The sequence below is a fragment of the Balaenoptera musculus genome, chromosome 2, assembly GCF_009873245.2.
Source record: "Balaenoptera musculus isolate JJ_BM4_2016_0621 chromosome 2, mBalMus1.pri.v3, whole genome shotgun sequence".
Taxonomy (NCBI): Eukaryota; Metazoa; Chordata; class Mammalia; order Artiodactyla; family Balaenopteridae; genus Balaenoptera; species Balaenoptera musculus.
The window spans coordinates 138608976-138636411 of record NC_045786.1 but is presented as its reverse complement, the minus strand read 5'-3'; the positions used below and the strand labels follow the sequence as shown (position 1 = coordinate 138636411).

The 27436-nt window shown below is 44.6% G+C and overlaps 1 protein-coding gene across 8 annotated transcripts in view; it reads right to left on the bottom strand.

The window, feature by feature from the left end:
- Positions 1 to 27436, bottom strand: part of SYNE2 (spectrin repeat containing nuclear envelope protein 2) — a 313385-nt gene that overhangs the window by 12414 nt on the left and 273535 nt on the right. For all 8 annotated transcript variants that reach the window (XM_036839615.1, XM_036839636.1, XM_036839653.1 and 5 more), the window contains 8 exons: positions 26706 to 26861; positions 24399 to 24557; positions 23525 to 23691; positions 8900 to 9062; positions 3359 to 3546; positions 2698 to 2848; positions 2158 to 2340; positions 593 to 730 (listed from right to left, as the gene is read on the bottom strand). In XM_036839615.1, coding sequence (XP_036695510.1) covers positions 593 to 730; positions 2158 to 2340; positions 2698 to 2848; positions 3359 to 3546; positions 8900 to 9062; positions 23525 to 23691; positions 24399 to 24557; positions 26706 to 26861 — 1305 coding nt within the window. The remainder of the gene's footprint in view (positions 1 to 592; positions 731 to 2157; positions 2341 to 2697; positions 2849 to 3358; positions 3547 to 8899; positions 9063 to 23524; positions 23692 to 24398; positions 24558 to 26705; positions 26862 to 27436) is intronic.

Below are 27436 nucleotides of genomic sequence, written 5' to 3'. Positions count from 1 at the left end.
AGAAGATACCTGTTCCTGGTCCCACTCTTTCTTTCTTTTTTTTTTTTAAACGAGAGGTCTTTTATTTTTTTAATTTATTTCTAAAATATTTATTGATTCATCTGGCGGCGCCGGGTCTTAGTTGCGGCATGTAAACTCTTACTTGCGGCATATGGGATCTAGTTCCCCGACCAGGGATCGAACCCGGGCCCCCTGCGTTGGGAGCGTGGAGTCTTACCCACTGGACCACCGGGGAAGTGCCCTGACCCCACTCTTGAGAGAGAGTTTCCTCCTGCTGCAGCCCACAGGTTGCACTCAGACTCAAGTGCTGGAGAAACAGCATCTTATGAAGTTCTGTCTGGAACCGCAAGAGCGTTCTCCCCTTGGATGATTACATATGACGAAGAGAATAAAGGGCCTCGTTCCAAGACCCCTTGACTGTAAGGAACAGTATCCTTGCTTGTGATAACCTGGCAGTACACAGGTGGATGCAGTCTGGCTGCTCTGACACTTCTGGAACCTGCTCTCAGGGTATCAGGTGAAGTCTGCACTTGGCCAGCTCTCCTCTGCCTAGGTGCACTCTGCGGGGAGGAGCTAAGGAAGCAGGCCTTACGTTCAGCTGGCGCATCTTGTCGTCGGCGTCGCTCTCCGAGAAGTGCTCCACGTTGGTCAGCTGCAGGTCCATCTCCGTGAGCCACACCAGAATGCTCTCCCTGGTCCCCTCGAATTCTTCCCTTTGGTTGGTGAAATGCTGCGAAAGGGTGAAAAAAATCATGTTTGTGTTGATGGCATAACGGGAGTTCAGGCAGACAGCAAGGTCACTCTCAGAAGAGGAGAAAGGGAGCCCAGGGTACCCCCGGAGGCCCACACGGCCAGGAGCCTGGGGTCTGGTCCTGGCTGTGGTATACCAACGAGCCCCCTAAACTTCCCTGAGTCTCAGCATCTGCTGGTAAACGAGGTGTGGGAACATTGACCGTGACCTCTAAGGTTCGTGCAGCATTTGAAATTCTATAATTCTCTAGTTTAAGTCAGTGATTTTCCCAGTCTGTCCTCTGGGGAACACGCCCCTCTCAAAGTCCAGCCAGGCACTTGCCTATTTTCAACTGTTAGCCTCCTGTGGGAGCTTTTGCTTGACAGAAGGATTTAGTAGCTTCAGGATGGAAAAGTATTGATCTCGGGGTTGAGCCTGGACTAGTGCCCCATTTGCCTTCACTGATATAATTCCCTATGTATTTCTTCAAAAAAAGAAAACCCAGATTTATCACTTCCAATGAAGGAGGCCTCTTGGGTTACCACCTCATAGATGGGTAGCTGATTCTCAAACAAACATAGTGCCCAGTGAAGGTTTAGGCTGGTCACAGTCAAATCAAGTCAGCAGGAGATAAAGAAATTAATGCAAGGGGGCTGTGGAAAAGCTAGCCCATTTCTTCCTGAGAGGGTTAAACAAAAAACCCAGATTTTCCTCTTCTTAGAATGGTTTCAAGAGTGCTCTGCCTTAAGAACAGAAGCAAGGATTAAAATTACTTCCTGTAGCCACAACCCACACCGGTCCTGTCAGTTTACACCTGGACTCACAAAGGTTGACATATGATGTCTTCTGAATCACAGAAATCTAAGGTGACGGTTCACACCCCAGAATCAAACCCATCATATGAGGTTAGACAGTTGCTCTGAAGTTGGGAGAACTGTCACTGTCCCCAACCCCCAATACAGAGCAGGGGGCTCTGCCTGTTCCCTCACAGTGCAAGAACCAACGGGACACACAAAAGCGGGCAGATGCGCAAAGGGGGCCTCGTCCCAGACTAAGAGGTACCTCCGCCAGACCCGGTGACGGCAGCGCCCCAGACTCTGGGCAGTGTGTGGGCTGACATGACACCCTCAGGGGTGACAGGAGTCGAAGAAAAAAAGTGATGTGTTGGTAACACAATCCCTTGAATAAGCTCTGCCTGAGAAGCCTATTCCGAGGCAAATAACTTCACTTAAAAAAAAAAAAAGGAACTCTTTTTGGCAGCTTTGGGCTTAAACAAAAGGGAAGGCTGTACTGGAAGAATGTCAAGACAGCTTAGGCCTCAAATGAAATCTTCTACCCGCTGCTTTGTTACAAGCCTGACATCACATATCAGACCCGCTCCACCTCCCCAGTATCTACAAATGACCCGGTGACGTAGAGGAGGTTACTCGGAGTCTCCGCAGGATGGCTGTGACCCGCTTCTGGAGGTTGTCCCAGCGCTGGTTGCCCTCGTGCACCATCTGCTTCAGTTTGCTGGCCGTGTCGGTGCGGTTCTCGCGGGCCAGCCGCCGGTACTGCTTGTTGATGAGCTCCAGCTGCGTGAGCCTCTCGTGGATCTGCCGCTGGAAGGCCTGTGGCACGGGGGGGGGGGGCCCTGTCAGTGCCATAGCTGCAGGGCGCCGGGACACCCCTTCCAGGCCCCAGACCACCTGCCTCAAGCGCCCATCCCCCAACAGAATGGCCACAGAGGGCTGGCCTCACCCGTTCTTCTGACACTACTGAAGAACAGACTTTCAAGTTCACGGCCTGCGGTTGGCATAAATCGGTAACGCCCCACAAAGCCGCTGGGGCAGCTGATGGCGGGCTGGGGACTGGGCGGCCGCGGCCAGAGGCGGGGACGCCTGCCACTTATGGGAAGTCATCTAAGCCCGCCCCGAGCCCGCCGCATCCTCGGTTCCCGGGGCCACGGGGCTGGGGAGGGCCTTCACCTCAAGCCTCTTGAGCTCTTCTTTGGCCACGGTGTACAGCACCTCGGAGGAATTCGGGCAGGCCGCCGTCCTCTCGGCGGACTTGAGCCAGTCCTCGAAGCGGGAGTAATCATCTAAAAACTTCTGCCAGAGCCGCCATGTCTCCTCAATTCTAACAGGAGGAAAGCAACTCAGCACAAGCCACCCACTCCAAGCCGAGCTTTTACATGCCTTTTTCTCCCCTGACTGGTCCTGGTCCCAGCCCCCCTTGCACTGGCACTACATATTTAGGGGGAGAGACCCTGCTACCCCGTCCAGGAAATAACCAGAGACATCAATCTGTGGTCAGGACACCCCCCTTCTGGGAGCGCCAGGCCCCTCAGAGCTCCTGCTTCACAGAGGTCACCCAGCAGGAGACAGGCGTCCTCCACTGCTTAGAGCTGGGCCACATCAGCACAGTGGCCACCCACCGTTACACCCCAAGACACAGGAGGGCTGGGGAGAGACATGACCCTGCCTGTATTCTCCTTGAATGATCCCCTTAATAAGGACTGGCCACACCTACTGAGCCTTCCCCGCCAATACTTGGCACGCCCCTCAGTGAAGCTAACAGAACATGGTCACTGTTACGGAGGTCAGTCGGGAGCACGCGGCGGGCACCCAGGGGCAGCGCGGTCCTTACTTCATCCGGCGCTCCATGGACATGGCGCAAATGTTCCTCCAGCGCCTGTCCAGGCTCCTGGTGGTCTGCTGGACGGAGTCGCACTCGGTCTCGTTGGCACAGGCATCGGAGTCGTGCAGGAGGACGTCGCAGATGTTAAACACAGACTCCACCCCTGCACTGTGCTGTTCTATGTCTCGCTGCAGGTCCTACAACGATGGGAGAGTAGGAAGCACTTTGAGGTGCTGGTGGCGGTAGTGGGAAGGTTCCCCCCGACCCTTCTTCGAGCCCGGGGGGGGCACGGTCCTGCGTGCATTTCTACCTGGGGCTCGGCAACACAGGCTGAGTCTCTCTCACCTTTGGGCAACCCCTGTGCGATAGTATCTGACACAAGGCCTAACTGCGGGCAACTATGGGATTGATCTGTTGAACTGACTATGTGAGGGGGTAGGAAGAGTGGGGATTCCCTCCCCTGAGAGCCCACCCGCCCCCCAGACTCTGGGGAGGCAAGGGATCTACTCCGTACCACCTGATCCCAAGGGCCTCCAATTTAGACTTGGCTCTGGGGAGGTCTTCCTTGGAAAACTGACTTATCTTCAACAGGACCTAAAACTTCAGCAACAGAAACTCTTAACCTTTTATGGGTCACAGAATTCTTAAATCTCCTAAGACCTCTGTACTATCTTCATACACCTCTACCCCCCAAACTGTGCTCGCAGCTGCACGGTGTCCACAGCCTCCCCAGGAGCCTATCCTGGGGCTCCATGGACCCAAGGGGTAGAGACGCTGCCCTCCAGCCGATGGAGTCCGGTCACGGCTGTAGCTCGGGGAGGGGGTGGGGTCTCTGGAGTCTTGTCCCATGAAAGGGAGAGTGCTACGGATTCAGGAAAACGAAGGGTCACCAAGAAAAACATGCACGGTCATAGGAAGAAATGGAAAACTTGTTTAAGCATAAACATGGCATTTTCAGTTATCACCCAGGGAGTGTTTCTTCTACACACAAGGGCAGGGCTGGGGGGAGGGCGAGGTGAGGAGCCAGTCTGTTTTGTCCTTCTGGATGAGCCAGGCCTCTCCTGATATCCAAATTCTGTGACGAGTGACATGAGACCACACCACTCACCTTAGTACCCAAATGACATTGTGAAACAGACAAAGTTAAATAAGCCGCTACTAACTATACAAGTTCCCTGGATTCAGCATAGTTCATTTTACAGGAGGGATTATTTTATAAACAGTGGCTGCCACTGTCTACAGAAAAGCAGCATGAAGTTCATTCCAGGTCACCTCAATATTTAACAATTTTGGAGATTACGACTGGATTACCAGATAGGACTAATGTTTTCTTACTTTTCTTCTGATAAAGGCACATTTGGATAATTCTGTGTCCAGGTGGAAATGAAAGAATAAAATGTTGACACTCAAATCAAGTTTTAAATCAAGCAGTTCTCAACACAGATCCTAACTGATGAAAAATGAGCACCTCAAAGTTATATTCAGAAGAAAATGTGCTTTTCAGTTTGTCACCCTGTGTGTCCTATGAAGAGAGATGTGCAGGTGATTTTTTTTTTAAGCTTTGCAGTCTAGGACAAATGTCTGAAATGCTGCAATGGGGGCAGTCATCTTGGGGTCAGTGGACTAGCTTTATAATTAATAGGTTTAAATAGAATTCCAGGTTTAAGAATTCTTACCCGTTCACAGAATTGCCACAGGCTTTCCTAAAATTTACAGGTATTGATAAACAACCTTTTTAACTTTTTTTTGCCAAAATAATAAATAAGGAATCCTAACGCTGGTGCTAAATAAGTAATATTGACAATTATCATTGAAAAATGGTACCTGCCCCTGACCTCACCTGGTAGGGTTGGGTAGGATCTGGTTGAAAAGCACTGAGAAAGTCTAGTCTATGGATAAACACGAATGCCATGTACTTAATAGCCTCTTTGCAGTACTCTACATTTTTTACTCAGCTTTTATTGAATGAAACAGCTAAAGAAAACTAATATAAAGGGTAAACGATGGCAAGAAATGAGCTCTCTGATAATTTACAAAAGACCATGAACATCTTGGCTAAAAAAGGAGTCCAGAGTTTTTCAAAATTTCCAAAACAAACTTCTAATACACCACAAAATGGCCTACTGATACTGTAGTATGAACTAGTTAGTTGTCTTGTAAAATATAAAATAAAGTAGTGGACCATATTTTAAAACACAAAACCACTGAAGTACTGGACAAGTGACATTTTGCCAAACTGAAATGATCCCACCACGAGTACCCATTGAGGCCCGAGTTTGCACAACGATTGGATTTCAAAAGTGTTCAAACGCAGAGGACGAATCCGACTTAAGACACAACGTAAAACAACGTGAAAGACTTTTGACAATGGTTCTGGAAAACATGAGTGCCTGTTTACTTTGTTTTTCTGCTCCTGAGTAGGTGACACAGAGCACTGAAGCTGGGAAAGGGCTGAGGGAAGTTGAGGAGCAGTGAGAGGACATGGGGAGAAACAGGAAACCAGAGCCGAGAAGGCAGACAGGAAGAATGAGAATACAAAAGGAACTAGAAAAAATGAGATACAGAGGGGAAAAAAGGAAACCAGGCTGAGAAGGCAGAAGAAACCATGTAGTGTGTTGTGGGAATCCAGATGGTGGCTCCAGAGTGTCTCCGTAGGAGGGGCTGGGGGTGTCAAGCAAGTCCAGCAGGGTGGTCCTGGGCAGTGGATGGGGCTTTGGCATGAAGCTGACTTGGCCACTGGGGAGGGGACTACTGGTAACTATAGGGTGTGGGGGTAACGAACCCCTCAGGCCACCATCAGCCACCCCTGGATGCCTGGGAACCAGGCAACCAAAGAAAACTGGAGAGAGATGCTGAAAGACTCAATGAAAGTGGTCCATGGTTTAAAACGTGTCACAAGGTGGCCACCACTTCCTTTGCATTTTGAGATTAATCTATTCTACAGGAATAACAATACAACACTTATAACCTAAGGAGTTTCACATAAAGAAGAGAAGCAAAAAAGACTTTCGTTAGGTCTGACCCTTCTGTACCAGGCCCCCAAGGATGTTATAATGAGGGTCCAGGACATCATGGCGCTTTATCACTTTTGGGGCCTGAGGGCTTTTGCAGAAGGCACTACTAGATGATCCCAAGCGTCTGGGTCTTATTTCTGGAAGCAATCAAGGAATTTATTATATTTAAATTAGTGACAGAAACACAGGCAAGGTTTTTTAAAAAATGGCCCATAAATAATTATTTTGTGTGACACATTTTTCTGTTTTGGTGGAGCATTTAAGATCTAGGTTTAGTTATATTTTGTTTTTTTTAATGAAAATACTACAGGTTTTCCTCAGGACATCTGTGGTAGGCAGCATATTGGCATCCCCGGAACCATGTCATTATCCCCAGAACTGTGACTATACTAGGTTACATGGCAAAGGAGAAAGTAAGCGTGCCAATCAGCTGACCTTAAGATAGGGAATTATCCTGGTTACTTGGTGGGGCCTAATGGAATCCAAGGGTCCTTAAAAGTACAAGAAGAGTCAGTCAGAGGGAGAAAGGCTCAGAGAGATGCACTGTTGCTGGCTTTGAAGATGGCGGAAAGGGGGCCATGGGCCAGGAAACACAGGCAGCCTCTAGACTTTCAAGGCAAGAATGGATTCTCCCCTAGAGCCTCCAGAAAGGAAAGCAGCCCGCTGACACCTTGACTTCAGCCCTGTGTCAGATTTCTGACCTCCAGAAATATTAGATGATAAATTTGTGTTAAGCTGCTAAATTTGTGGTAATCTGTGACAGTGGCAATAGAAAATTAACACATCCAACTTCTTCACAGCAAAGTGGTCCTGAATACTAACTCCATAATTTTTTTTTTATAAGAATTCCACGATGGTGATTCTAAATTCTATAAATTGGAAACCTTCAAATCAACCAGACTGAAATTATATACCATTTCAGTACAGGAACACACGTGGCCAAGAGAATGGCAGCTGCCCCAAATTGTACACTCTTGGGAATAAATTCCCTGCAATTTAATGATGTTTTGTCACACATCAGATGTATAAAATGTTAACACACGTTATTAGCCCCTGCCAAATTTAGCCAGGGGCTAAAGGGAAAAATGTTGTCAGCTTTTGTTCTATTTACCTGAAAAGACTCACCAGTCAGGGTAAATGGTTATTTGCAAGGCCTGTCTATGAAGAGACTATTCAAGAAATTCAACCTAATGGATCAATCTTGTAAGTAAAGCTGATAATAAAGCTGATAATGTTTAGTAGCCCTTTACTGATAAGGGCATTAAAATCTCTGCAGTGTCCATTAGCATGGTAGTTATATCAATATTCATTTCTCCACAAAGCAAAGACAGAATATAGATGACCTCAGTGAAAGAGGCATACTTAAATTTCTGAGGCTAAGTGGAAAAACCAGTATTTTTACTTTGCAGCATTACTAAATCATACTAGTTTGAAAATCAGAGAATAGGCATTATTCAAACAGTACTTGTAATAGGATTAAATAAAGATCAAAGTCCAGAGTATTATCAAATACTTAGCTCTTTTTCATGGTAGCATGAGATGTTGCTTATTATCATGAGAAGGACTGACCTGACCTCAAGAGAATTTATCATCAAGGGGTGGCCTTCCGGCCTTGATAATCTGATGAAAAAGTTTCAGCCCCCCAATTCTGTCTCCAAGCAGCTGGGATATGTGAGTGAATCGCCACGGTGTGTTGACAGACAACAAACACCAAGGCTTTGGAGGAAACATGAAGAAAACAGATACAAGGCTGTGAACTTGGTAGCGACCATATTGCTTATATGGTTAAAACAGAATCTGCTCACAGGGCTGAGAAAAACAAGTGAAGGAAAGCTACTAAAAGAATAATATAAGCTTAGCTATTTTAAAAATAAAGAGAAGCTCAGGCACTGCGTATGAGAATGAGCATGTAAACGCGAGCCCACGGAGGGTAGGAGAGTGGATTTGACAAGTCAGTGAGACCAAAAAGCACCCGCCAGGTTAGGGGCAGGATTCGGTGGTGTTCAAATTGTGGAATTTCCGGGGTTGGCTAAGAGGGGATATAACTGATGACAGAAATGCACAAAACATTGCAGGAGAGGCTTCCTCAGCTATTGGTCCAAACTGCTCCTTCTTCCCCAACCCCCCGAGCGCCCCCCTTTTCTTGAAGCTCTATCAGACCCATCAAGTGTTGTCCCATGAAAACCTTCTTTGGTTGGAAAAATTATTTTTCTTTCAATTCACTGCCAAAACTATAGTAACAAAAACAGAGATGAAAAAAACCTTATTTACCACTAAGATTAAGGTCTGCATGTTAAACATTATTCGAAGTATTTCACAAAGAGCTACATGAATGGTGGTGGTGGGGTGGGCACTCAAGAGATGGATGCCTCACACCGCCAAGAGCATGGACAGGCGGTCAGCTTTCTCTGGAAAAAACATACCAGTATTATGAAATGTGAACCCACTAAAATGCACAGCCAGTGCGGGGATGGTTTGCATCAGCAGACCCTGTGAACACCTAGGCTCTGACAAAAGCCCATTCTCACTTCCCCACCTGCTGTTCAGCGAGCCTCTTCTGGATCTCTTGATCATCACAGACATCATAAACCACAGGCTTAGAAAGCTCAGACTCGATCCGAGCCAACCAGGTGCGAAGGTTGCTCATGTTTTTGTCTAACTGCTGAATAAAAGCGAAGGTCTCCTTCAGCTTCTTCACCCTAAACATATTTGCAGCAAAGAAGAGGTGGAAAACAAAAGCACAATGTTTAGTGGTGAGAAGAATGCACCCATAAGCGTGTTGGAGGTTAAAAAGTAATCATCACTGGTTACTGATTTTATAGCAGGGACTAATGCTCACGTCACCAGATAAGAGTTTTTACAGAATATGGGACAATTTACAGAATTGCTGTTCTGGCTGATTTTCAAATGGGCTAAGAGTTAATCTACCCATGCAAGTATGAAGTCCTTTCATTCTCAGGGTGGGATCCCCTGAGACCCAGAACATCTTTCTGGGGCTCCAGAGGAGAGAGGAGATGCCATTTCTTTCTTTCCAGGTTAAGATCACCACATGTGACTTGTCCAGTTTCTGTCTTGGGTATCACCAAGATCACAGCAGCCAGGGACCTTTCCTGATGGGTAAAGATGTTACACACCCGGCTCATTGGTGGTATCTGGCCTGAGATGCTTCTCACGGACCCTCTTCTTGAGCAAGTACAGAGCATGTGCCAAACCCCACCACGTCCAGCCTGAGGGGCTGGGGCTGCCGTACACATGGAACCAGCCCATCCTAGGGCAGCTGTCTCAGCCAAAAAGGGAGGGGTGGACACATCATCTACAAGCACAGTTCCACCTCCATCTACCTGACCAATCTGCCTGGCTCAGCATGGAGTGGATCTGAACTAAGACACATGGCGTCAGTATACACGGAGAGCTCCCGGGCATGCCAAAGTGCTGTCATGGGGAAATGATGCAGGGGCTGAGGAAAAATGATCTCCATATAGATCCTGAAAGAAAATGTGAAAATCCTCAAGCAGAGAGAGTGAAGGCTTGTTCTGGTGATCTGTGGGCTTTTTAGTTAATCCCAGAGACTTGAAGTAATGGCTACAATGGAAAATTCCCGCTTACCGATACTCATGTTATAAAGTGCTATCAGAACTGCATCCCACGGTACTGGAAAGAGAAACTGGGGCACTGACTCTAAGTCACAGGAAGTGCCCCACCTTCCCTGACAGCAGCACCTCTTCCTTGACTGCCTGTGAACGGCTTCCTGCTGCCCCTCTCACCCTCCTCCCAGCTTCTGGTTCTGTAGCCGAAGTGTACAGCAAGTCTGATTCTCGCTCAAGCTCTTCCACAGTCCTTGCCTACCCCGACATGGCAGTTCAACGCCCTGACCTTTCTAGTTCCTCAAGCGGTCAGTGGCCTCTCTGCCTCCAGCCCTGCACTCTGCAAAGCGGCTCCCCTCCCTTCTCCTGCAGCTTCTACCACTGTTCTCTCCGAGATCAGCTGGGGACCCCTTGCCCACGTGCTCCCGCAGCCCTGTGTCTGCACCCCTCGTTGACTGTGCCCATCTGGACACAGCCCACACCGGCCAGACTGCATGGGGTTCCCTCTGCGTGCACAGTACCCCCAAGACCGCCTGGTGGCCGGGAGGCGTCGACAAGCATTTGCTGAATGAATAAATGTGTGTAATAATCCACTCCATGGGATTATTTAATAAAACCACAGGGTTGTGAGTGTTTATTATTTAAGTAAACCAGAGAGTTGTGTGTATTTTTTATTTTTACTATTATCTTTTTGCACCCTACTATCAACCAAATCAACCTTGGGGAGTGACTTCTAGCTCCAGCTCTATTTCCAATTAGCTTTATAATTTAGAGAAAATCCTTCTACCTCGGCCCCTCATCTCTAGCAGGCCTCTCGGGTCCCTCCAGCTTCAGGGAGGTGGTAGCACCTGGGCGACATTCAGGTCAGAGCTCTGGAGGTGAGCAGACCCAGGTCTAAATCCCATTGTACCATCTATAAGCTGTGTACCTGGCAAGGAACCTAATGGTCCTGATTCCCAGTTTCCTTGTTAATCTTCAAATTATCCACCTTGTAGGGGGTTCTGACACAGAAACAAGAGGATGCATGTTAAAGCCTCTGGCATAAAGTAAGCACTCACTATAATACTAGTTCTCATTACTGCTGACTGGGATCACACGCTGCTACAATAATGCCTCATTTACATGGCATTGGCCCTCACACAGTCCTTTCATAAATATTTTATCCTCAACAGTGCCATGAGGTAGGCAAGCTTGGAAGGAGGCCACAGAGCCTGGTGATGAAGAGCACACTCTCTGTGGTCAGGGTCTGGGTATGAATCCTGGCTCTATTTAATCTCATCTGTCAAACGGCGTCAACAGTGGTACCTTCCTTCACTGGGTGGCTGAGGGCAGAATGAGATATACATGCGTGAAAGGCATTTGGCACAGTGCCTGACAGAGATAAACGCCCAGAAATTGTGGTTGTAATGATTTTAAGATGGTATATTTTCCAAATTACATTCTTACTGCAAATATCACAAGAAGTTTCCTTCAAAGCCACAAGATGATTTATTAAAAAGGAAGTAACAGAATCCAGGGCCAGGCCTGGATGCAGCTGTAACCTAGATACTTCCTTTGTTCCCCTGGCTTTCAAGTTATACCCTCCTCACCCCAATGTCTTGTCACCCTGACTGCCCAGGGAACAGAAGGAACACTCCAGACAATGCCAGAGCAGCTGGGAACCCCAGGCCCCATGGGACAAAGTCTTGCACGCCGTTTGCAAGGGGCTACCCTCCTGGGAGGCTCTGGCTGGAGAAGCTCCGCCCTGAGAGGCGTGGTGGGGTGGAGCTTCTCCAGCCAGAGGTGGGGAGAGGCGCTCAGGCCAGCAGCCTCTGCACAGCCCTCCTGCTTCCTGCTTCCCCATCCTTCCTCCTCTCTCCTCCCAGAATGGCAGCCCCCACTGCTTCATCCAGTGCCTGACCCTAGTGCATCATAAGGCTCTCAGCCTCTTTATTTTGAAAGAAGAGGGCTAGAATGCAACTTTTTAAATGAAGAGAGCTAACAAGTAATAAAATAACCTGGGTGCAAAAATACTGAGATGCAGTGATCCTGAATCCTGTTAATCCCGAGAGGTGAGGTGTGCAATAAGCAGAGGGGGGAGTATGGAGAAGGTGGCTTCCCCAGAACTACGGTACTCCAAGCCAGTGGCGTCCCAAATGTGGGGCTCAAGCCCACTGGTGTCCAAACCGATGGGGTGTGGGAAGAAAATATTAGACTTTCTATTGTTATCCAATTCTTTTAAAATTTCTACATTGGGTATGCTTTAAAATTCACAAACTTTATTACTAAAGTGGAACATCTACTGAACACGCCGACATCTTTATGTGCCAGGCCTGTTGTGCTTTATATGTAAGTCAGCAACTCATTTAATCCTTACAACGATGCTGTGAGATCAGTATAATAACATCCCCATTTACAGTGGAGAAAAGACAGCCTCTTCAATAAGTGGTGTTGGGAAAACTGGACAGGTACATGTAAAAGTATGAAATTAGAACACTCCCTAACACCATACACAAAAATAAACTCAAAATGGATTAAAGACCTAAATGTAATGCCAGACACTATAAAACTCTTAGAGGAAAACATAGGCAGAACACTCTATGACATAAATCACAGCAAGATCCTTTTTGATCCAGCTCCTAGAGAAATGGAAATAAAAACAAAAATAAACAAATGGGACCTAATGAAACTTAAAAGCTTTTGCACAGCAAAGGAAACCATAAACAAGACCAAAAGACAACCCTCAGAATGGGAGAAAATATTTGCAAATGAAGCAACTGACAAAGGATTAATCTCCAAAATTTACAAGTAGCTCATGCAGCTCAATAACAAAAAAAAAAACAACCCAATCCAAAAATGGGCAGAAGACTTAAATAGACATTTCTCCAAAGAAGATATACAGATTGCCAACAAACACATGAAAGAATGCTCAACATCATTAATCATTAGAGAAATACAAATCAAAACTACAATGAGGTATCACCTCATACCAGTCAGAATGGCCATCATCAAAAAATCTAGAAACAATAAATGCTGGAGAGGGTGTGGAGAAAAGGGAACCCTCTTGCACTGTTGGTGGGAATGTAAATTGATACAGCCACTATGGAGAACAGTATGGAGGTTCCTTAAAAAACTAAAAATAGAACTACCATACGACCCAGCAATCCCACTACTGGGCATATACCCTGAGAAAACCATAATTCAAAAAGAGTCATGTACCAAAATGTTCATTGCAGCTCTATTTACAATAGCCAGGACATGGAAGCAACCTAAGTGTCCATCATCTGATGAATGGATAAAGAAGATGTGGCACATGTATACAATGGAATATTACTCAGCCATAAAAAGAAACGAAATGGAGTTATTTGTAGTGAGGTGGATGGAGTTAGTCTGTCATACAGAGTGAAGTAAGTCAGAAAGAGAAAAACAAATACAGTATGCTAACACATATATATGGAATCTAAGGAAAAAGGAAAAAAAAAAAAAAAGGTCATGAAGAACCTAGTGGTAAGATGGGAATAAAGACAGAGACCTACTAGAGAATGGACTTGAGGATATGGGGAGGGGGAAGGGTAAGATGTGACAAAGTGAGAGAGTGGCATGGACATATATACACTACCAAACGTAAAATAGATAGCTAGTGGGAAGCAGCCGCATAGCACAGGGAGATCAGTTCTGTGCTTTGTGACGACCTAGAGGGGTGGGATAGGGAGGGTGGGAGGGAGGGAGATGCAAGAGGGAAGAGATATGGGAACATATGTATACGTATAACTGATTCACTTTGTTATAAAGCAGAAACTAACACACCATTGTAAAGCAATTATACTCCGATAAAGATGTTAAAAAAAAATAACATCCCCATTTGACAGATGAGGTAACTGAGGCAATGAGATTAAATAATTTACCATAGTAACATGCCATTCAATGCAGAGGAAGGATTCCAACCTGGGCAGTCTGGCCAGAGCTACTGTTCTTAAGCACTTTTCTTGTGGTATCCTATATAAACCTGCACATGATAATGGGCACATATGGGGGTGTGGGTACAGGATGGTTTCCAACGCTGTCAGGGAATATGATCAGGAGTCTAGACTCACGGCTCTAGGACACACTGGCGGGTAGGAGTCCATCCAACAAGTGTGGCATTTTGGGTGCCCACTTTGCCCCTCCATGATTTCCTTTCAATAAACATTTAACCACTCACTTTGTCTTGGGTCCTGTGCAGATCCTGAGGATCTGAAGATAACTTATTCCCAGAGGTCATGATCTAATTTAGATCTAATTTAGATCTAATTTAGACATTATAATATTATAGGAGGTGCTCAATAAATACCTTCTGAATGAGCAAGTGACATTCACACATCCCCTCAAATTTGTCTTTTTCATAAAAGAGGTGGTCATATTACATTTTAAAGGAAAGAGGTGACGATCAGAGCACCTCTGAGCCATCTTGCCGCAAACAACCTGCTGCCACACTATAAGCCACACATGCTCCTAGACGTTGGTTCCACACTGGACAAGTGAAGTACTTAGAAACAAGCATACACATCACACGCACACTTAGGGCAAAAGAAGAGGAAGGGAGGGTGGGAGGGAAAGAAAAGAAGCTACAAAACATTCATCCAGTCAGGACTTAACCTGCTTCTATGTCCCAACCTCCGACTGAAGGCGAAATATCCCCAAATGCACAGTGGCATAAATAAATGTTGTTCCTCAGATAATCATGTTACGACTTACTCTGGGAACCATCAGATGTACTGCTGAGTCTATATCGATTGTGCAGACACTAATCTCATTACCTAATCAACACCTTTGCCAGGTCAGGAAGTACACGTCATTTGCCAACCCAGGCAACCGAACTCCTAGTTAGGCCTTGTTATTAATATTGCTCTTGGAAAATTTTAAATCTTGAGTTAATATTGGGAACAAGGAAATCCATTCAGAAACCAGACTGTTGGCACAGGGAAGCAAGCACAATTCTGCATTACATCAATCACCCAGGCAGCTTAAGTAGCTCACCATCTCTGTACCGGCCCGTGCTTCACCCAGGTGTGCTTGACTAATACTAATCACACATATATTTCAACAAATCATATTTCTCCAGAAAAAATAAGCATGATTCCCTGAGCTGAATTCCAGTTCTGAGGACTGGAAAACCAAGATATTTAGGCGCAAAGAGGAAGTTTTTCACCTGTATGGACTATTGAAAGACCCGAATAAAACGAAAACATTTTTATATGATACCAAACAAAATAAGGAGTTTGACAAGGAGTATACAAATTAGAAGTTCTTTTGTGGGGCTTGTGGGTAGAAATGCAGAAAATAATCAAGGTGAATAAAGTTTATCCTTTATCCTCATCTAGCGATGGATGGGAATTTAATACTTATGAACCCTCTTCCCTCTCCAAAACAAAAATCAAGCCAGGTTAATATCACTTCATGACTCAGGCCTAAGTCTGACAATGTGTGAGGGAGGCTTTAAATATCAAATTCATGTATATGGAAGAGTCTACATTTCATTCCTATTCTCTCCATGCTAAAGGGTCTACAGTTAAATTATTAAGGCCCTGCACCAGCGTAAGTTAAAAAAAATTCCCATGCCCATGTGGACAGCATAACTTAAAAAGGAAAACTGAGATGGTAGGGTATCTGCATTTGTACTGAAACAGATACTCAGACCTGTGGGCAGCTGTCAGTTGCTAAAAACATTGTGCAAATTCTGCACAATTGCATCTTTGTAAATGACTAAACATCTTTGTAGTAAGACAATCAATCACTCCACGATCTCGAAGCCCTGATTTGGGGGCACGGACATTACAATACATTTGAGCTAATCGCCTCTTTGAAGCATTTATGTCGCCAGAGGACTTCCATTTTCCACACAGCATAATCGCTTCTCTCCCCTGCTTGTCAAAGGCTGGCTGCAGACACCACACGCATGCTGACACTGGGAAAGAACCCATCCCCCGATGGCCGAGCACACACACTCCGCAGCCTCCATCTCATCGGTAATTTCTATTGTAACCAACATGAGAGCGCGAGAAAACGAGACACACAGGGACAGCAGCTGCCGCTCCCAGATGGAGGACTGATCACCAAAATGGCACTTACTGTTGATGAGAAACAAATCATTCCTTAGGTTGAGCGAAACCTCCAAGTTCCCGGCTGCACCTCCACCTCCCAGGGACGAGGCGGCCCCTCCCCCGCCCGGCGGCCTCTCCATTCACTGGTTCAGCATCTTGCACAGGCCGCCCTCCCGCAGGCTCCCGCGGGCACGGCTCGCTCGCCGCTACAGAGCAGTGCCGGTAGGCAGGGAAGAGACCTGCTTCTCCGCTAACTGCAATTTTTAATCTCAGTTTTCTTCCTTCCAATAAACAAATATCTCTAGCCCTTGCCTCTCTTACACACACACAGTCTTTGTTCTGACGCTACAGGATTGCAAGGCTGGGGGAAGAAAGTCCCAGTGTTATCTTGGCTATGGGTTATTTATGAAGTGCTATAAACGCAGGGAAGAAACATGTAAGATTTGGGGCACAGAAACGAGGATTTCTGTTCTCATCAAATTAAATGTCTCTGTTTCAGGTTTAAAAGCAATGGGGAAATCTGAAGCCCCGAGTCCAACAGGAATGGCTTCCTCCTAAAGAAGAAATTTCCCCAGGAGGTTTTCTGCCCTGCCTTTTCAGTTCTGTGCATCCTGGCTTGGGAAGAGCAGAGAGTTTATTTAGTCCATTTCTTTGCTTTTTTGCAATAATAATAATAATAATAATTCTATCTTGTAGTACAAATGGAGTTCAACACTTTGCAGAGGAAGAAATTTTGCAGTTTTCCTTGCTAGTCCCTCCTAGGTTTTACCATAATTTGAGTATCTGAAAATTCCTCCACCTCCCTATCCGTGCTTCTCTACATGACCCTGAGTGGCTCTGCTTAGTGAAGCACCCTTGGTTTGTGTCCAAGCCCCTTTCAGGCTCAGTCTCAGCCTTATTTGGAGACTCAATGATATCAATAATTTCTCATGGGTCCCCAAGGCCCAACATTTAGCCATTATTACATCCCCACCTTGAAACACACCAAGCACATTCTAGACCAGTGAAATTAGGAATACAGATGTGGAAACAGTTCTCCCCAAAGGCAGCATCTAACTTGTGTCCACATGCTTGGCTGTCCCTGGTGCTACCCCAAGGCTCAATACGCTGGACCTGCCTGATGCCGGACACCAGGCTCCTGACTGCTCACTGATCCTGTGATGGCTGCTATCTCCTTGGAGAAGCTCCCCGACCCTCAGGAAGGCATTTCTGCAGGGCCCGGGAGCAGGAACCACCTGCTCCAGAGGTGGAACGATGGGACTTGTGACGGGAAGGAAAAAGGAAAGTGGGGAGGCCGACCTCACATCTGGCTCTCCCTGTGCCACAAATCTCTACGTCCTTGCAGTCCCACTGGGTCAGGCAACCTGCTAAGACCAGAGCAAGTCAACTTTATGACTAGCAGCATTGTTTGGTCTTCCAAAGTAACCTTGAGAAAATACAGATAAAAGGAAAGCAATGAAAAACGTATCGGCTTAAAAAGGCACACATCTCTCTGCCCATTCTTCAAGGGATGGAAAAACAATCTTAACACACAGTTGCCATGGTAATAACTGCTGAGCTTAAATGACAACATTTTAATTGCTACTATTATAAAGCAGGTGGGCTTTTCACGTTGGTAGATAAAATGTGAAAATTACGCTTAGTTAAAAAGTTTTTTCATGGACTTGATCTTTCTGATAGCAAGAGAGCTGTCTAGTCTAAACAGGAAGGGACCATAAGGTAGTACATCTGAGTGCGTCCCTCCTTCATAACACTGGCTTAAGGATGCCAAGTCTATTAAATGATGCTACCACCAAAGAGAAATTAGGAGAAAGGTAACAATATTCATGACATTTTTTAAGAAGAAAAAAGAGTTCCCGTGTTCCTTTCTCCATAACGAACATTTAGTAAATACAGACAAAAAGAAAATTAAAATCACCGATGATGCCAACACCAACAGATATGTCTTTCCACTCAGTTGTCTCATCTCCTTTAGGCACTGAAAGCTTTGACCAGATCATCCTCACAAGCTGATAGAAAGAGTCTTTAAAAAGAGCCCCCCCAACCCCGTGTCTCTGAAGAGGCCCTGCCAAGATGAACCACCAGACGGTCACTCACTGAGGACACAGGGCCCCTGCTTCACGGGGCAAGGTGAAGGCTTTGATTAATGAAATGGGGAGGGGGTTCTGGGAAACAAAAGGAGATGAATCTTTAAGGAGTTCAACTCCTGGGATTTTGAAATCAAAGGTACGTATAAGTGAGGTTATGTGTCGAGCTGAGGCTTTCTTTGGCATCAGTCCTGTTGATGGCCGGGGACCCTCTTTTCAGAGCTATAGTCTGTGCTGGCTGAAGCAGGTCAACTTTGCATCCTTTGGTCCATCACCCAACATCCTGTGCCTAAGCTGTTCTTATTAATAGGTAACCTAGCTGCCTCCAAAACACGGATCACACATATCGGTCGTTCTGAAAAACGACTTCTGTACTTTAGTCATCTCTCCTGCATTCAGGTTTTGCTGGGTCACTTTTCAAAGAGATTATCTAAGAAAACATGGGCAAGAGGAGGAGGCAACAGTTACAATTAAAAAAAAAGTTAACTCTCCCAAAAAAGAGGGGATATATGTGTATGTACGGCTGATTCATTTTGCTGTACAGGAGAAACTAATACAACATTGTAAAGCAACTATACTCTCAATAAAAATTAATTAAAAAATAAAGTTAACATAGGAAACGGCCTTTAAAAAAAGTTAACTCTTCATTTAATCTGTCAATAAACATAGTAGGATATAATTAATATTTGTCACCAAATCAGATTGGGTTCTATAATAATCACACCATTCACCAAAAAATATGTAGTGCTTCAAATGGCCTTTCTGTGGAAGAAATTAATAGCATGTTTTATAAGAGTTCAGATGTCACAAATGCAAGAAGCTGCCCAAGGGCCCATGAGGAATGCTAAAAGCTCCTGTGGCAATTCTGATGGAGAGCCAGTTCTGTGCATTTTAGTGCCCACATCAGGGCCTCATGTGACCTTATGTGAGGAAATCAGCATTAAGACTGACTTAGGCACCCCAGTCCCCTTGATCATCTGGTTATTTCAGGAGATGTGTCCTTTAGATTCTTTAAGGATTTTACAGAAGCTGAAAAACACTTTACAAGCAGAGGAAAAACAGTGGTTTGGGTCTAAGCACCCTCCCTCTCCTCCCTTATCACACAGCCATACTGCACCGCACCGGAGGCTGGCATGCGTGTGTATGGACAGACCCATCGTTGTCCTGGTACTTTTTCTTCCAGAATCTTGTCCATAGTTTATCAACAAGGAGACAGGCTTACAGAGGTTGCAAGACTTGGTTACCGTAAGTGGCAAGTCCACTGTGTCACCTCACTCTGCTGCTTGCCCTAGCACTATTGGCAACACCTGGGCACTTGTTAGAAATGCACATTCTTGGCCCTACCCAGTCCTACGGAATCAGAAGCTCTGGAGGTGGGGTCCAGCCATCCATGTTCTCAGGAACCCTCCAGGGATTCTGATGAGTGTTTAAGTTTGAGAACCACTGCTCTAGAGTAAACAGTAAAGTCTGTATTGAGTACTAGATTTTAGAAAAATTCTGATAAACCACATTTTCAAAAAAAATCAATTAATTAATTAATTTTTGGCTGCGTTGGGTCTTTGTTGCTGTGCGCGGGCTTTCTCTAGTTGCGGTGAGCAGGGGTTACTCTTCGTTGCGGTGCATGGGCTTCTCATTGCAGTGGCTTCTCTTGTTGTGGAGCACGGGCTCTAGGTGCGCGGGCTTCAATAGTTGCAGCACCTGGGCTCAGTAGTTGTGGCTCGCGTGCTCTAGAGCGCAGGCTCAGCAGTTGTGGCTCGCAGGCATCTGTAGTTGTGGCTCGCGGGCTTAGTTGCTCCGCGGCATGTGGGATCTTCCTAGACCAGGGCTCAAACCCGTGTCCCCTGCATTAGCAGGCGGATTCTTAACCACTGCACCACCAGGGAAGACCTAAACCACCTTTAAAAGTCTCAAAGGAGCCAAGTGCTCTTCTGATGCATGGTGCAGGGGGACAGAAAGACCTTGGCTCTGTGCCACCATGTGTAGAATTGCTTCTGCCCTTGGGTCAGTTATTTACCCTCTCTGAGCTGCAGCGTCCTTCTCTGTAAAATGGAGAATACTGACCTTGCAGGGTTGTTGCAAGGATGAAATGAAATAATATATATGAGCCTGGCCCTTAAAAAAATAAACACTGGGTTCTTCCCCTATCCACCAAATAACGGAGCCTACTACCTGAAATGATCAGTAAATTTAATGTGCATTTAAGTAACCTTGTCCTCCATGTCTTATCAATTCTTTTGAAATTTACCTCTATTTTGCTGAGAATGAACCCAAAACAACAGGTCTTTTTCATTTTTTTTCCAGTGAATTAAACCTGATTTATTGAGGTCTTCAACTTCTGAACACCATCCCCAACTTTTAAGTCAAAGGCTTGTAGTTAAAACCTTGAAGTCATGAAGCTGGATACCTGCTTCAAAACTTCAAGATTGGTCTCCCTCCCAATCTTCCCTCTTGTTAACAACAGGTGCTGTGCCCTGCCACAGGAATGAAGCAGCAGAACACTGTGAGCAGGACAGGGACGGTTAAATGGTGTCCAGAATTCTCTGGGCAAATAAGGCCATTAGTATACCTTGCAGGGCTGCAGGTTCTGATCAGCATGGTTCAAATTCTGCAGCCTGTGCTCTCCTGCTTTTCTGATGGCCATGCAATGAGTGTCAGCAATCAGACAAGGAGTTGATTCTAGGTGAGGCCAATTTATGGCAGGTTCAAGCTTGCTGCCTCAACCCACAGATTCACCTAAAGCGTAAAGTCAACCAAGAGTTTCCTAGACTATCAGTCATCTGTCTCACCCTGGCCTTTGCTTTAAGGTAAAACAAGTTATTCCTTCCCTAGTCCTTCAGTTTTGAAGGGATTAGGTTTTCAATATATTCTACTCATTTCAATGTAACAAGCCACAAGGGTCTGGGTTAGCAGGGAGGTAACACAACTGTTTGAGTAGAAATCCTGGTTGCCTCATGTGCTGACTATGTAACCATGGGCAAGTTACTTAACTTCAGTGCCTCAGTTTCCTCATCTGTAAAATGGGATAATGGTATCTACCTTTCAGAATTATAGTCAAGATTAAGTGAAATTGTACATAAAAAGCACGTTGTTAAGAATACAGCTGGTAGCCAATATATTTGCTATTATTTCAACTCCTTATCTTGCCAATTGCTCCTTCCAAAGAGACCACTGAAATTTCACCTGCTGTTTTTTTCTCTTTCCCACCAAGGAACTGGCTGAAGACAGGCAGTTAGAGAGGAGGGAGGAAAGCAAGCAGCCTATTAAACTCTGAAGTGTTAGAACCAAAGCACAAATGAGTAAGAATGAATCATCACTCTAGTCCTCAGGAAGCAGAATCTAGATCCTGCTCCTGAACGATCTAAGAACAGGTATGATGTCCTCATACTCTTGATTAGTGCCAGGTGCCCAAGAAGACTTTGGCGATAAAGACAATGACGACAAAGACATACCAGACACAATTTACCCAACAGAAATGATGACAATCTTATGTCCTGGAACATTCATTCATTTCAACAAATATCTGACGCACTGTTCTAAGCGCTGGAAATAAGATAGTCAAAGACATTGTTCTCATGGAAAAAAGACCTCTCATGATTAGATCTAAGTGAGGGAATCCTCTTCCATTCAAAAAACATGTGACTTAGTCTCAAAGTCTTCTTAGGGAAAGACAATGGTAATAACCACTCAATAAATACTGGCTCCCACGTGCTGGTCCCAGGCCAAATGCGAGACATGTGTCATTCATCCCCACAGCGGCCTCTGATGTAATCAGTGCTGTGAGACACATTTTGCAGATTTAGAAACTGAGGCTTAGAAAGGTTAAATCACTACAAGTTTCCATGGTAAGTGGAAGTCAGGTAAAGTCAGGACTGGCTCAAAATCTGTGCTCTTAATCCTTGCTTGAGTTACCATCATGGATTTCCATAGATTTTTTTTTTTCCCCCCAACTGGCAGTAGACAGAAGTTGAATTCAGCCCAGCTTATGCTGCCAGCCAAATCACCCTAATATTTATCTTCGACAGACCCTCCCTTCTAAAAAAACTGTGAAAGACTCAAACTTTATTTAGGAGGACAAGTCTTCAGTTGAGATTTAAGCTCTTCTAAGACTTAGCCCCAACCTACCTTTCTAAAAGCTTCATCTCCTGCACTTGAGCCAATGGAGCTTTTTATAATTTCCTGAACAGTTTCTATTCTGCACTACCCTGTACCTTTTTGCTCACAGCATATGTTTCTCCCCCTTCTGCCACCAGTAGCGCTGGAATCCCAACCCCTTAGTCAGGACCATCTGGGAACACTGCTCTTCTATCAGGCTCCTCCCAATCCCCACCCCAACTCTAGGAAGATGAGATTTGAGCTCTCAGACCACTTGGCTTTACACCTGCCCGCACGTCTGCTTCCATTAATGTAACTGACTCATCTTACTTCCTGGTCTGTAATTCTCATAGCACTTAGCCTGGTGCATCTGCTGATTGAACTAGGTTAATTTATGGTTTACAGTAAACAATGAGGTAAAGGAAATGCCAAATTATTAAGAGTATTTTATTTTCAGTACTCCCCGGTTCTTCATTTACTTTGCAGGATTCTCCTGTATAGTCCACGTTATATACGTGTTCAAAATTTCCAAGCACTCTGTTATGTAAAAGACTCGCTCGGCCAGTGGAAACAAAGCTGCATGAACGGCCCCAAAGCCAAGTGACTGCTCTCTGTGTGCCAGGTTACCACTGAAAAATACTTTGGTCGGGGTCTGTCTTTGGACAGAGAATTTGAAGACGGAAGACATTTAAAAGTCTGAGTGGCACTGTCATCGTTATTTTGTGAGGGGAGATGAAGTGATCAGCCTTGTTTCTGACAAGCACTGGATAGCCTTGATTTATAGTCACAGCTGTGCCTCCTTAGTCCACACCTTAGGACCAGATGCCCACTGGGGACCTGGCACACCCGGCAAACCTGCAGAGAAGCCCTGCCTTGACTGAGTGTGCCCAGCCCCCGTGGTGGTGGTGATGGGGGCATGGGGGGCAGTTGGGGACCTCCAGAAGCAGCACCTAGAAATCAGGCCTATGCCCTGACCTACCTGCACTTGTCACATACAAGCAGGAGCAGGCAGGCATGATTTCATCTGGGGGACACGCAAGCCCTAAGGCAGTGTGAGAATTGCTAAATAACACCTCCTCAAGGACCAACTCTCATTTAAACCTAGTCTAAGTCATGTGAAGTTTTAAGCTAAAGAAAAAAAAATTGAAGCGAGGTATACTAAAATATAATCTTCCTATAATGTTGAAATAAGAATTTCCGTTTTTACCAAGCTTTTCCTTTATCTGTAAGTTTATAAAACTGCTGGGTTACCTTAGAGGAAGATGGGGCTCAGTTTCTAGATCTGTGAAGTAACCACGGTACCTAGGGAGTAGGAATCCATTTTTAGGCCACTTCTTACCTTGATCCAATGACATCAAAAAGATGTTGCCAACGGTCATTAATTTTGTTGAGCTTGTCATCGATCTCAGCTGCTCTTGTCTTGTTGCTGGCCTTGATCAACCGGTCGCCCATTTGTTTTAACTGTAACTTGTTTTCACTAAACACATTTATTTCTTCCATGCAGTCCTGGCATAGGGCACCAAAACACAAAGCCGGAATCACTACCGAAAATTCACTTCTTTGCCAGCTACAAACACACAGTTGTGCCTCTTGAAATTTCTTAAAAAATAAAAACACTTCTCACACCTGTTAATGCAACTCTTCGGAGAGCAGCTAAAAAGTCAAACAATGCCCATTCAGCACATGTGTGATATATAAGGGGGTAGTTACTTTCTTAATTCAAAAGCCCTGGTTTCCCTCAGAGTTCTTCTAACCTAAGCTACTTGGGAGTGGAGGACTACTGAGTCTAACTAAATTAGCCTAATATATCAGCAAGAGTTTTCCTGAGGGCTAACTGAGTGGCATTTGGGGTGACCGTGGCCAGAAGGCTCTTTCTTCCTTTCCCTGTGGGAATCAGTGACCTTTTCACAATTACGAGCCCCACTGCTGTGGGTCTTTCTCCTTTGGCCTGGGGAGCTCCTTAACAACACAACTAGAGAAACCATAACTCACCTGGGATGTGAACTGAAGCTTAAGGGGACACGAGCCCCTTGTCTGGCCAGACTTCCTAACCAAGAGAAAGCAACCCCCCCCCCAGTACACAGCACCATGCCCACCTTTCCCGTCTCATTGGAAACGGGCCTACGACATGATACAGCTCTGAGCCTAGGAGTGAGGAAGGCAGAGAATACCGTGGTGGTCATAACCGTACCCATCTGGGGACTCCTGCTTACCTTCTGAAGCTTTTCAATCATTTCTTCAATACTAATATCTGCTGTCTGGAGAACTTTGTTTTCCATCTGCACCAGCCATGCACACAACTCTTTATTTTTTTCATTGAACACAATCCACGAATTGAGTCTGTCTTCTATCTCCTGTTTGCGTATAGCCACCTGGAAATGAAAATGCATTTTGGCAGCTGAGTATAGGCAGGAAGGAAGGAAGGAGTTTCTCTTCCCTTCTCCCCATCAAAAGGACTATGAATTTCATTCATTTTAATCAGAGGTCCTATAGACTTAAATTATTATGTTTTTTGCCTTTTAAAGACCTAGGGTTTAATTTCAACAGAAGTTCCTTACACCTTTGATAAATGCCATAAAAAGCAACAACAACGACAGTAACAACAGAAGACTGTACCTGAAGTGTAACTGACCAAAAGGTTTCAGTATTATCCAATATATATCTATTATTACTGAGGTATGTTAAAAGTTAGAAACATGAAGGTTAGATGAGTGTATTTTAAGCATCACCCAAATTTCTTCTGTTCCTTATTCTTTCAGTATACATTTATTTGCTGCTTGCTACATGCTAACTTATAACTTTATGACCCCAATCCTTTCTTTTTTAAAAATGATCAAGTCCTTATTCTTACTTAAGGCCAACGTCCTGCCTATTTAATTTAAAAACTACCATCTTGATCACAAATCTAACATTTGTAATGCAAATGGATCATGAAAATTAAAGTCATTTAAATGTCTTACTGGTAATTTCAAAAACAAAGCAAAATAAAATAAAAAAACAATACACATCACTCATTTAATCCACCTTCCCAATATGCACTACGGCTTTGGATGGAAACCATGGAAATGGAATCAAATACTGGTCCGCAGTGAACAGGCTGATCCCCAAATACCCAACGCTCCGTTACGCATAAGCTAACATCAGCAAGCGCTCTTCCTCCTTACAGGGTTCAAGTTTATTACTTAAAGAAACATAAATTTAGAGAATGCAAATCAGCCTCTCCAAATGTACAAAAGTATTCCCAGGTCTCAGAAATCTTTAGAATTTTAGAGATAAAAGGGGTAGCTAAGAGTTCTTTCGGTTAACTTTTAACATCCCACTTTATAAATGGGGAAACCAAGGTTGAACTCCTGGAGATTTTTTTGCTATGTACAAAAAACAAAACAAAAACAACCCTCTGCTCTTTTCAGAGTGAGGCAAAAATATCTAATGCTTGTACATCCACCCACCAGATGTGTTAAGAAGGCTCAATAAACTATTCCTAAAACACCAAGTTTTGTGTTTCTGTTTTTCAGAGCATCTATTTATCTCAGCTTTTTTAAAAGCCTGGCATTTTGCACAGCATCATTCTGATTGGCTTCATAATGGTAACAATTAGGAACATCTGGGTTCCAGTCTGCTTTTTCCTTAACTTTTAGAATACCTTTCACATAGTCTAAATATTTTCTTTTATATAAAATTTGAATAAAAATTCTAAAAGGACGTTTAAAATTATGGGTATATGGTGAATATTAAATACTAAAACAAAGAAGGAAAACATTTTAATTTTATTAAAATGCATTCAAAACTGTGAATTTCAACTTTTAAGTACATCTCTTCTTAATTCACAAAAATGAGATTAAGGACTTTACTTTTCTTAGAATTAAATTGTTCTTAAAACAAAGATCTATTTGAACCCTTTAATTCCATCTTGATCCTGTCACCTTAACCACAATCCAGTTCTTAAATCAGTAGAAGTGATCTGCTGAGATACTAAGTGTAGCAGCTGATCATTTCTTTCAGAGAGTTTTCAAAGCCAGCTACTTGAAATAAACACTGGATTGCATGCGAATGCAGAGTTCTCAGATATAATGACCCCAAGCCTGGCACTAAGTACATCTCCCACTGTTTGTTGGGCCCAGAACAGATACTGCAGAGATACTGCTCTTAAGGCCAGCCGAGACCTCTTTGCTGAAGTCCTGATTCTAAGACAACGACTGGTACTTGTCGTCCATACAAGACAGAGGGCAGAGTGCGCGCAGCTGCTCAAGATGGCAATCCTCCCCTCCCCCACCACTTAAGGTGATTTTTAAAAAAGCTCATTAAAAGTGTGCAAAGTTCCAGCATTGAGCGCTGGAGAAACAAAGGGTCAAATCTGTTAAACAATGTTGCTGCCTTCTAAAGGAGCAGCGGCTGGCCTGGGCTCCAATTGAAAAGGGCCTCCCGGTTCAATGAAATTAAGCTTCTTTCTACTTTGTCTGGCCTTCGGAGACATTTCAATAAACTTCAGAACAGCCGTGCCCTGCAGTTAACTAACTTACTCTTAAGCAGAGGTCCTCCCATTGTCTGTGCAAATGCTCTATTTGCTCTTTCAAAACCATTACGTCCTCCACAAGAATGTGCTGGGTTAGGTCGGTCTTCATAGTGTGAAGTTCTTTCAAGTTCTGAGTCCAGTTAGCCAAAGACTTCTCTAGTTCCTGCATTTAAACACAAGAAAGAAAGAAAGAGAAAGAAAGAAAGAAAGAAAAAAAACCTCTTCAACTCAAGCTGCTGTTGTTTCCAAACCTGTAGGCTAATACTTTGATTGGACTCTGGGGGAGGGGAGGCCAGGAAAGGGGGCGGGACCTTCTGAATGAGAAACAGCCCAGGGCCAGCGTCTGCAGCTGTGGTTGGCCAATTCCTCACCACCTATTTTCTCAAAAGAAAACTTAGTTTCTACCTTTATTTTCACTTCCTCAGGTATTTCAGACTTTTATATACTTAGTTCTATGTTAAACTCAAGTAGGTCTTTACCTTTATTTTGAGGAAAGTATTTTTGGAGTCTAGCAACAATCTCTCACATACACACTCACTTTTAATCCTGAAACTGTGTTACAGAACGTTGTATAAAATGTGATTTCCCATTTTTAAAAACACCTTAAGAAATGCATTGTTGCTATGTGGCAATCATATAACAGCTTCTGTTCAAAGGGAATTCTTCTGGTTAACTTTCAAAAACAATGAATATAAGTGAAGAAAAAAAAATGTTCCCTAATAATTGCCAGAGATGGGT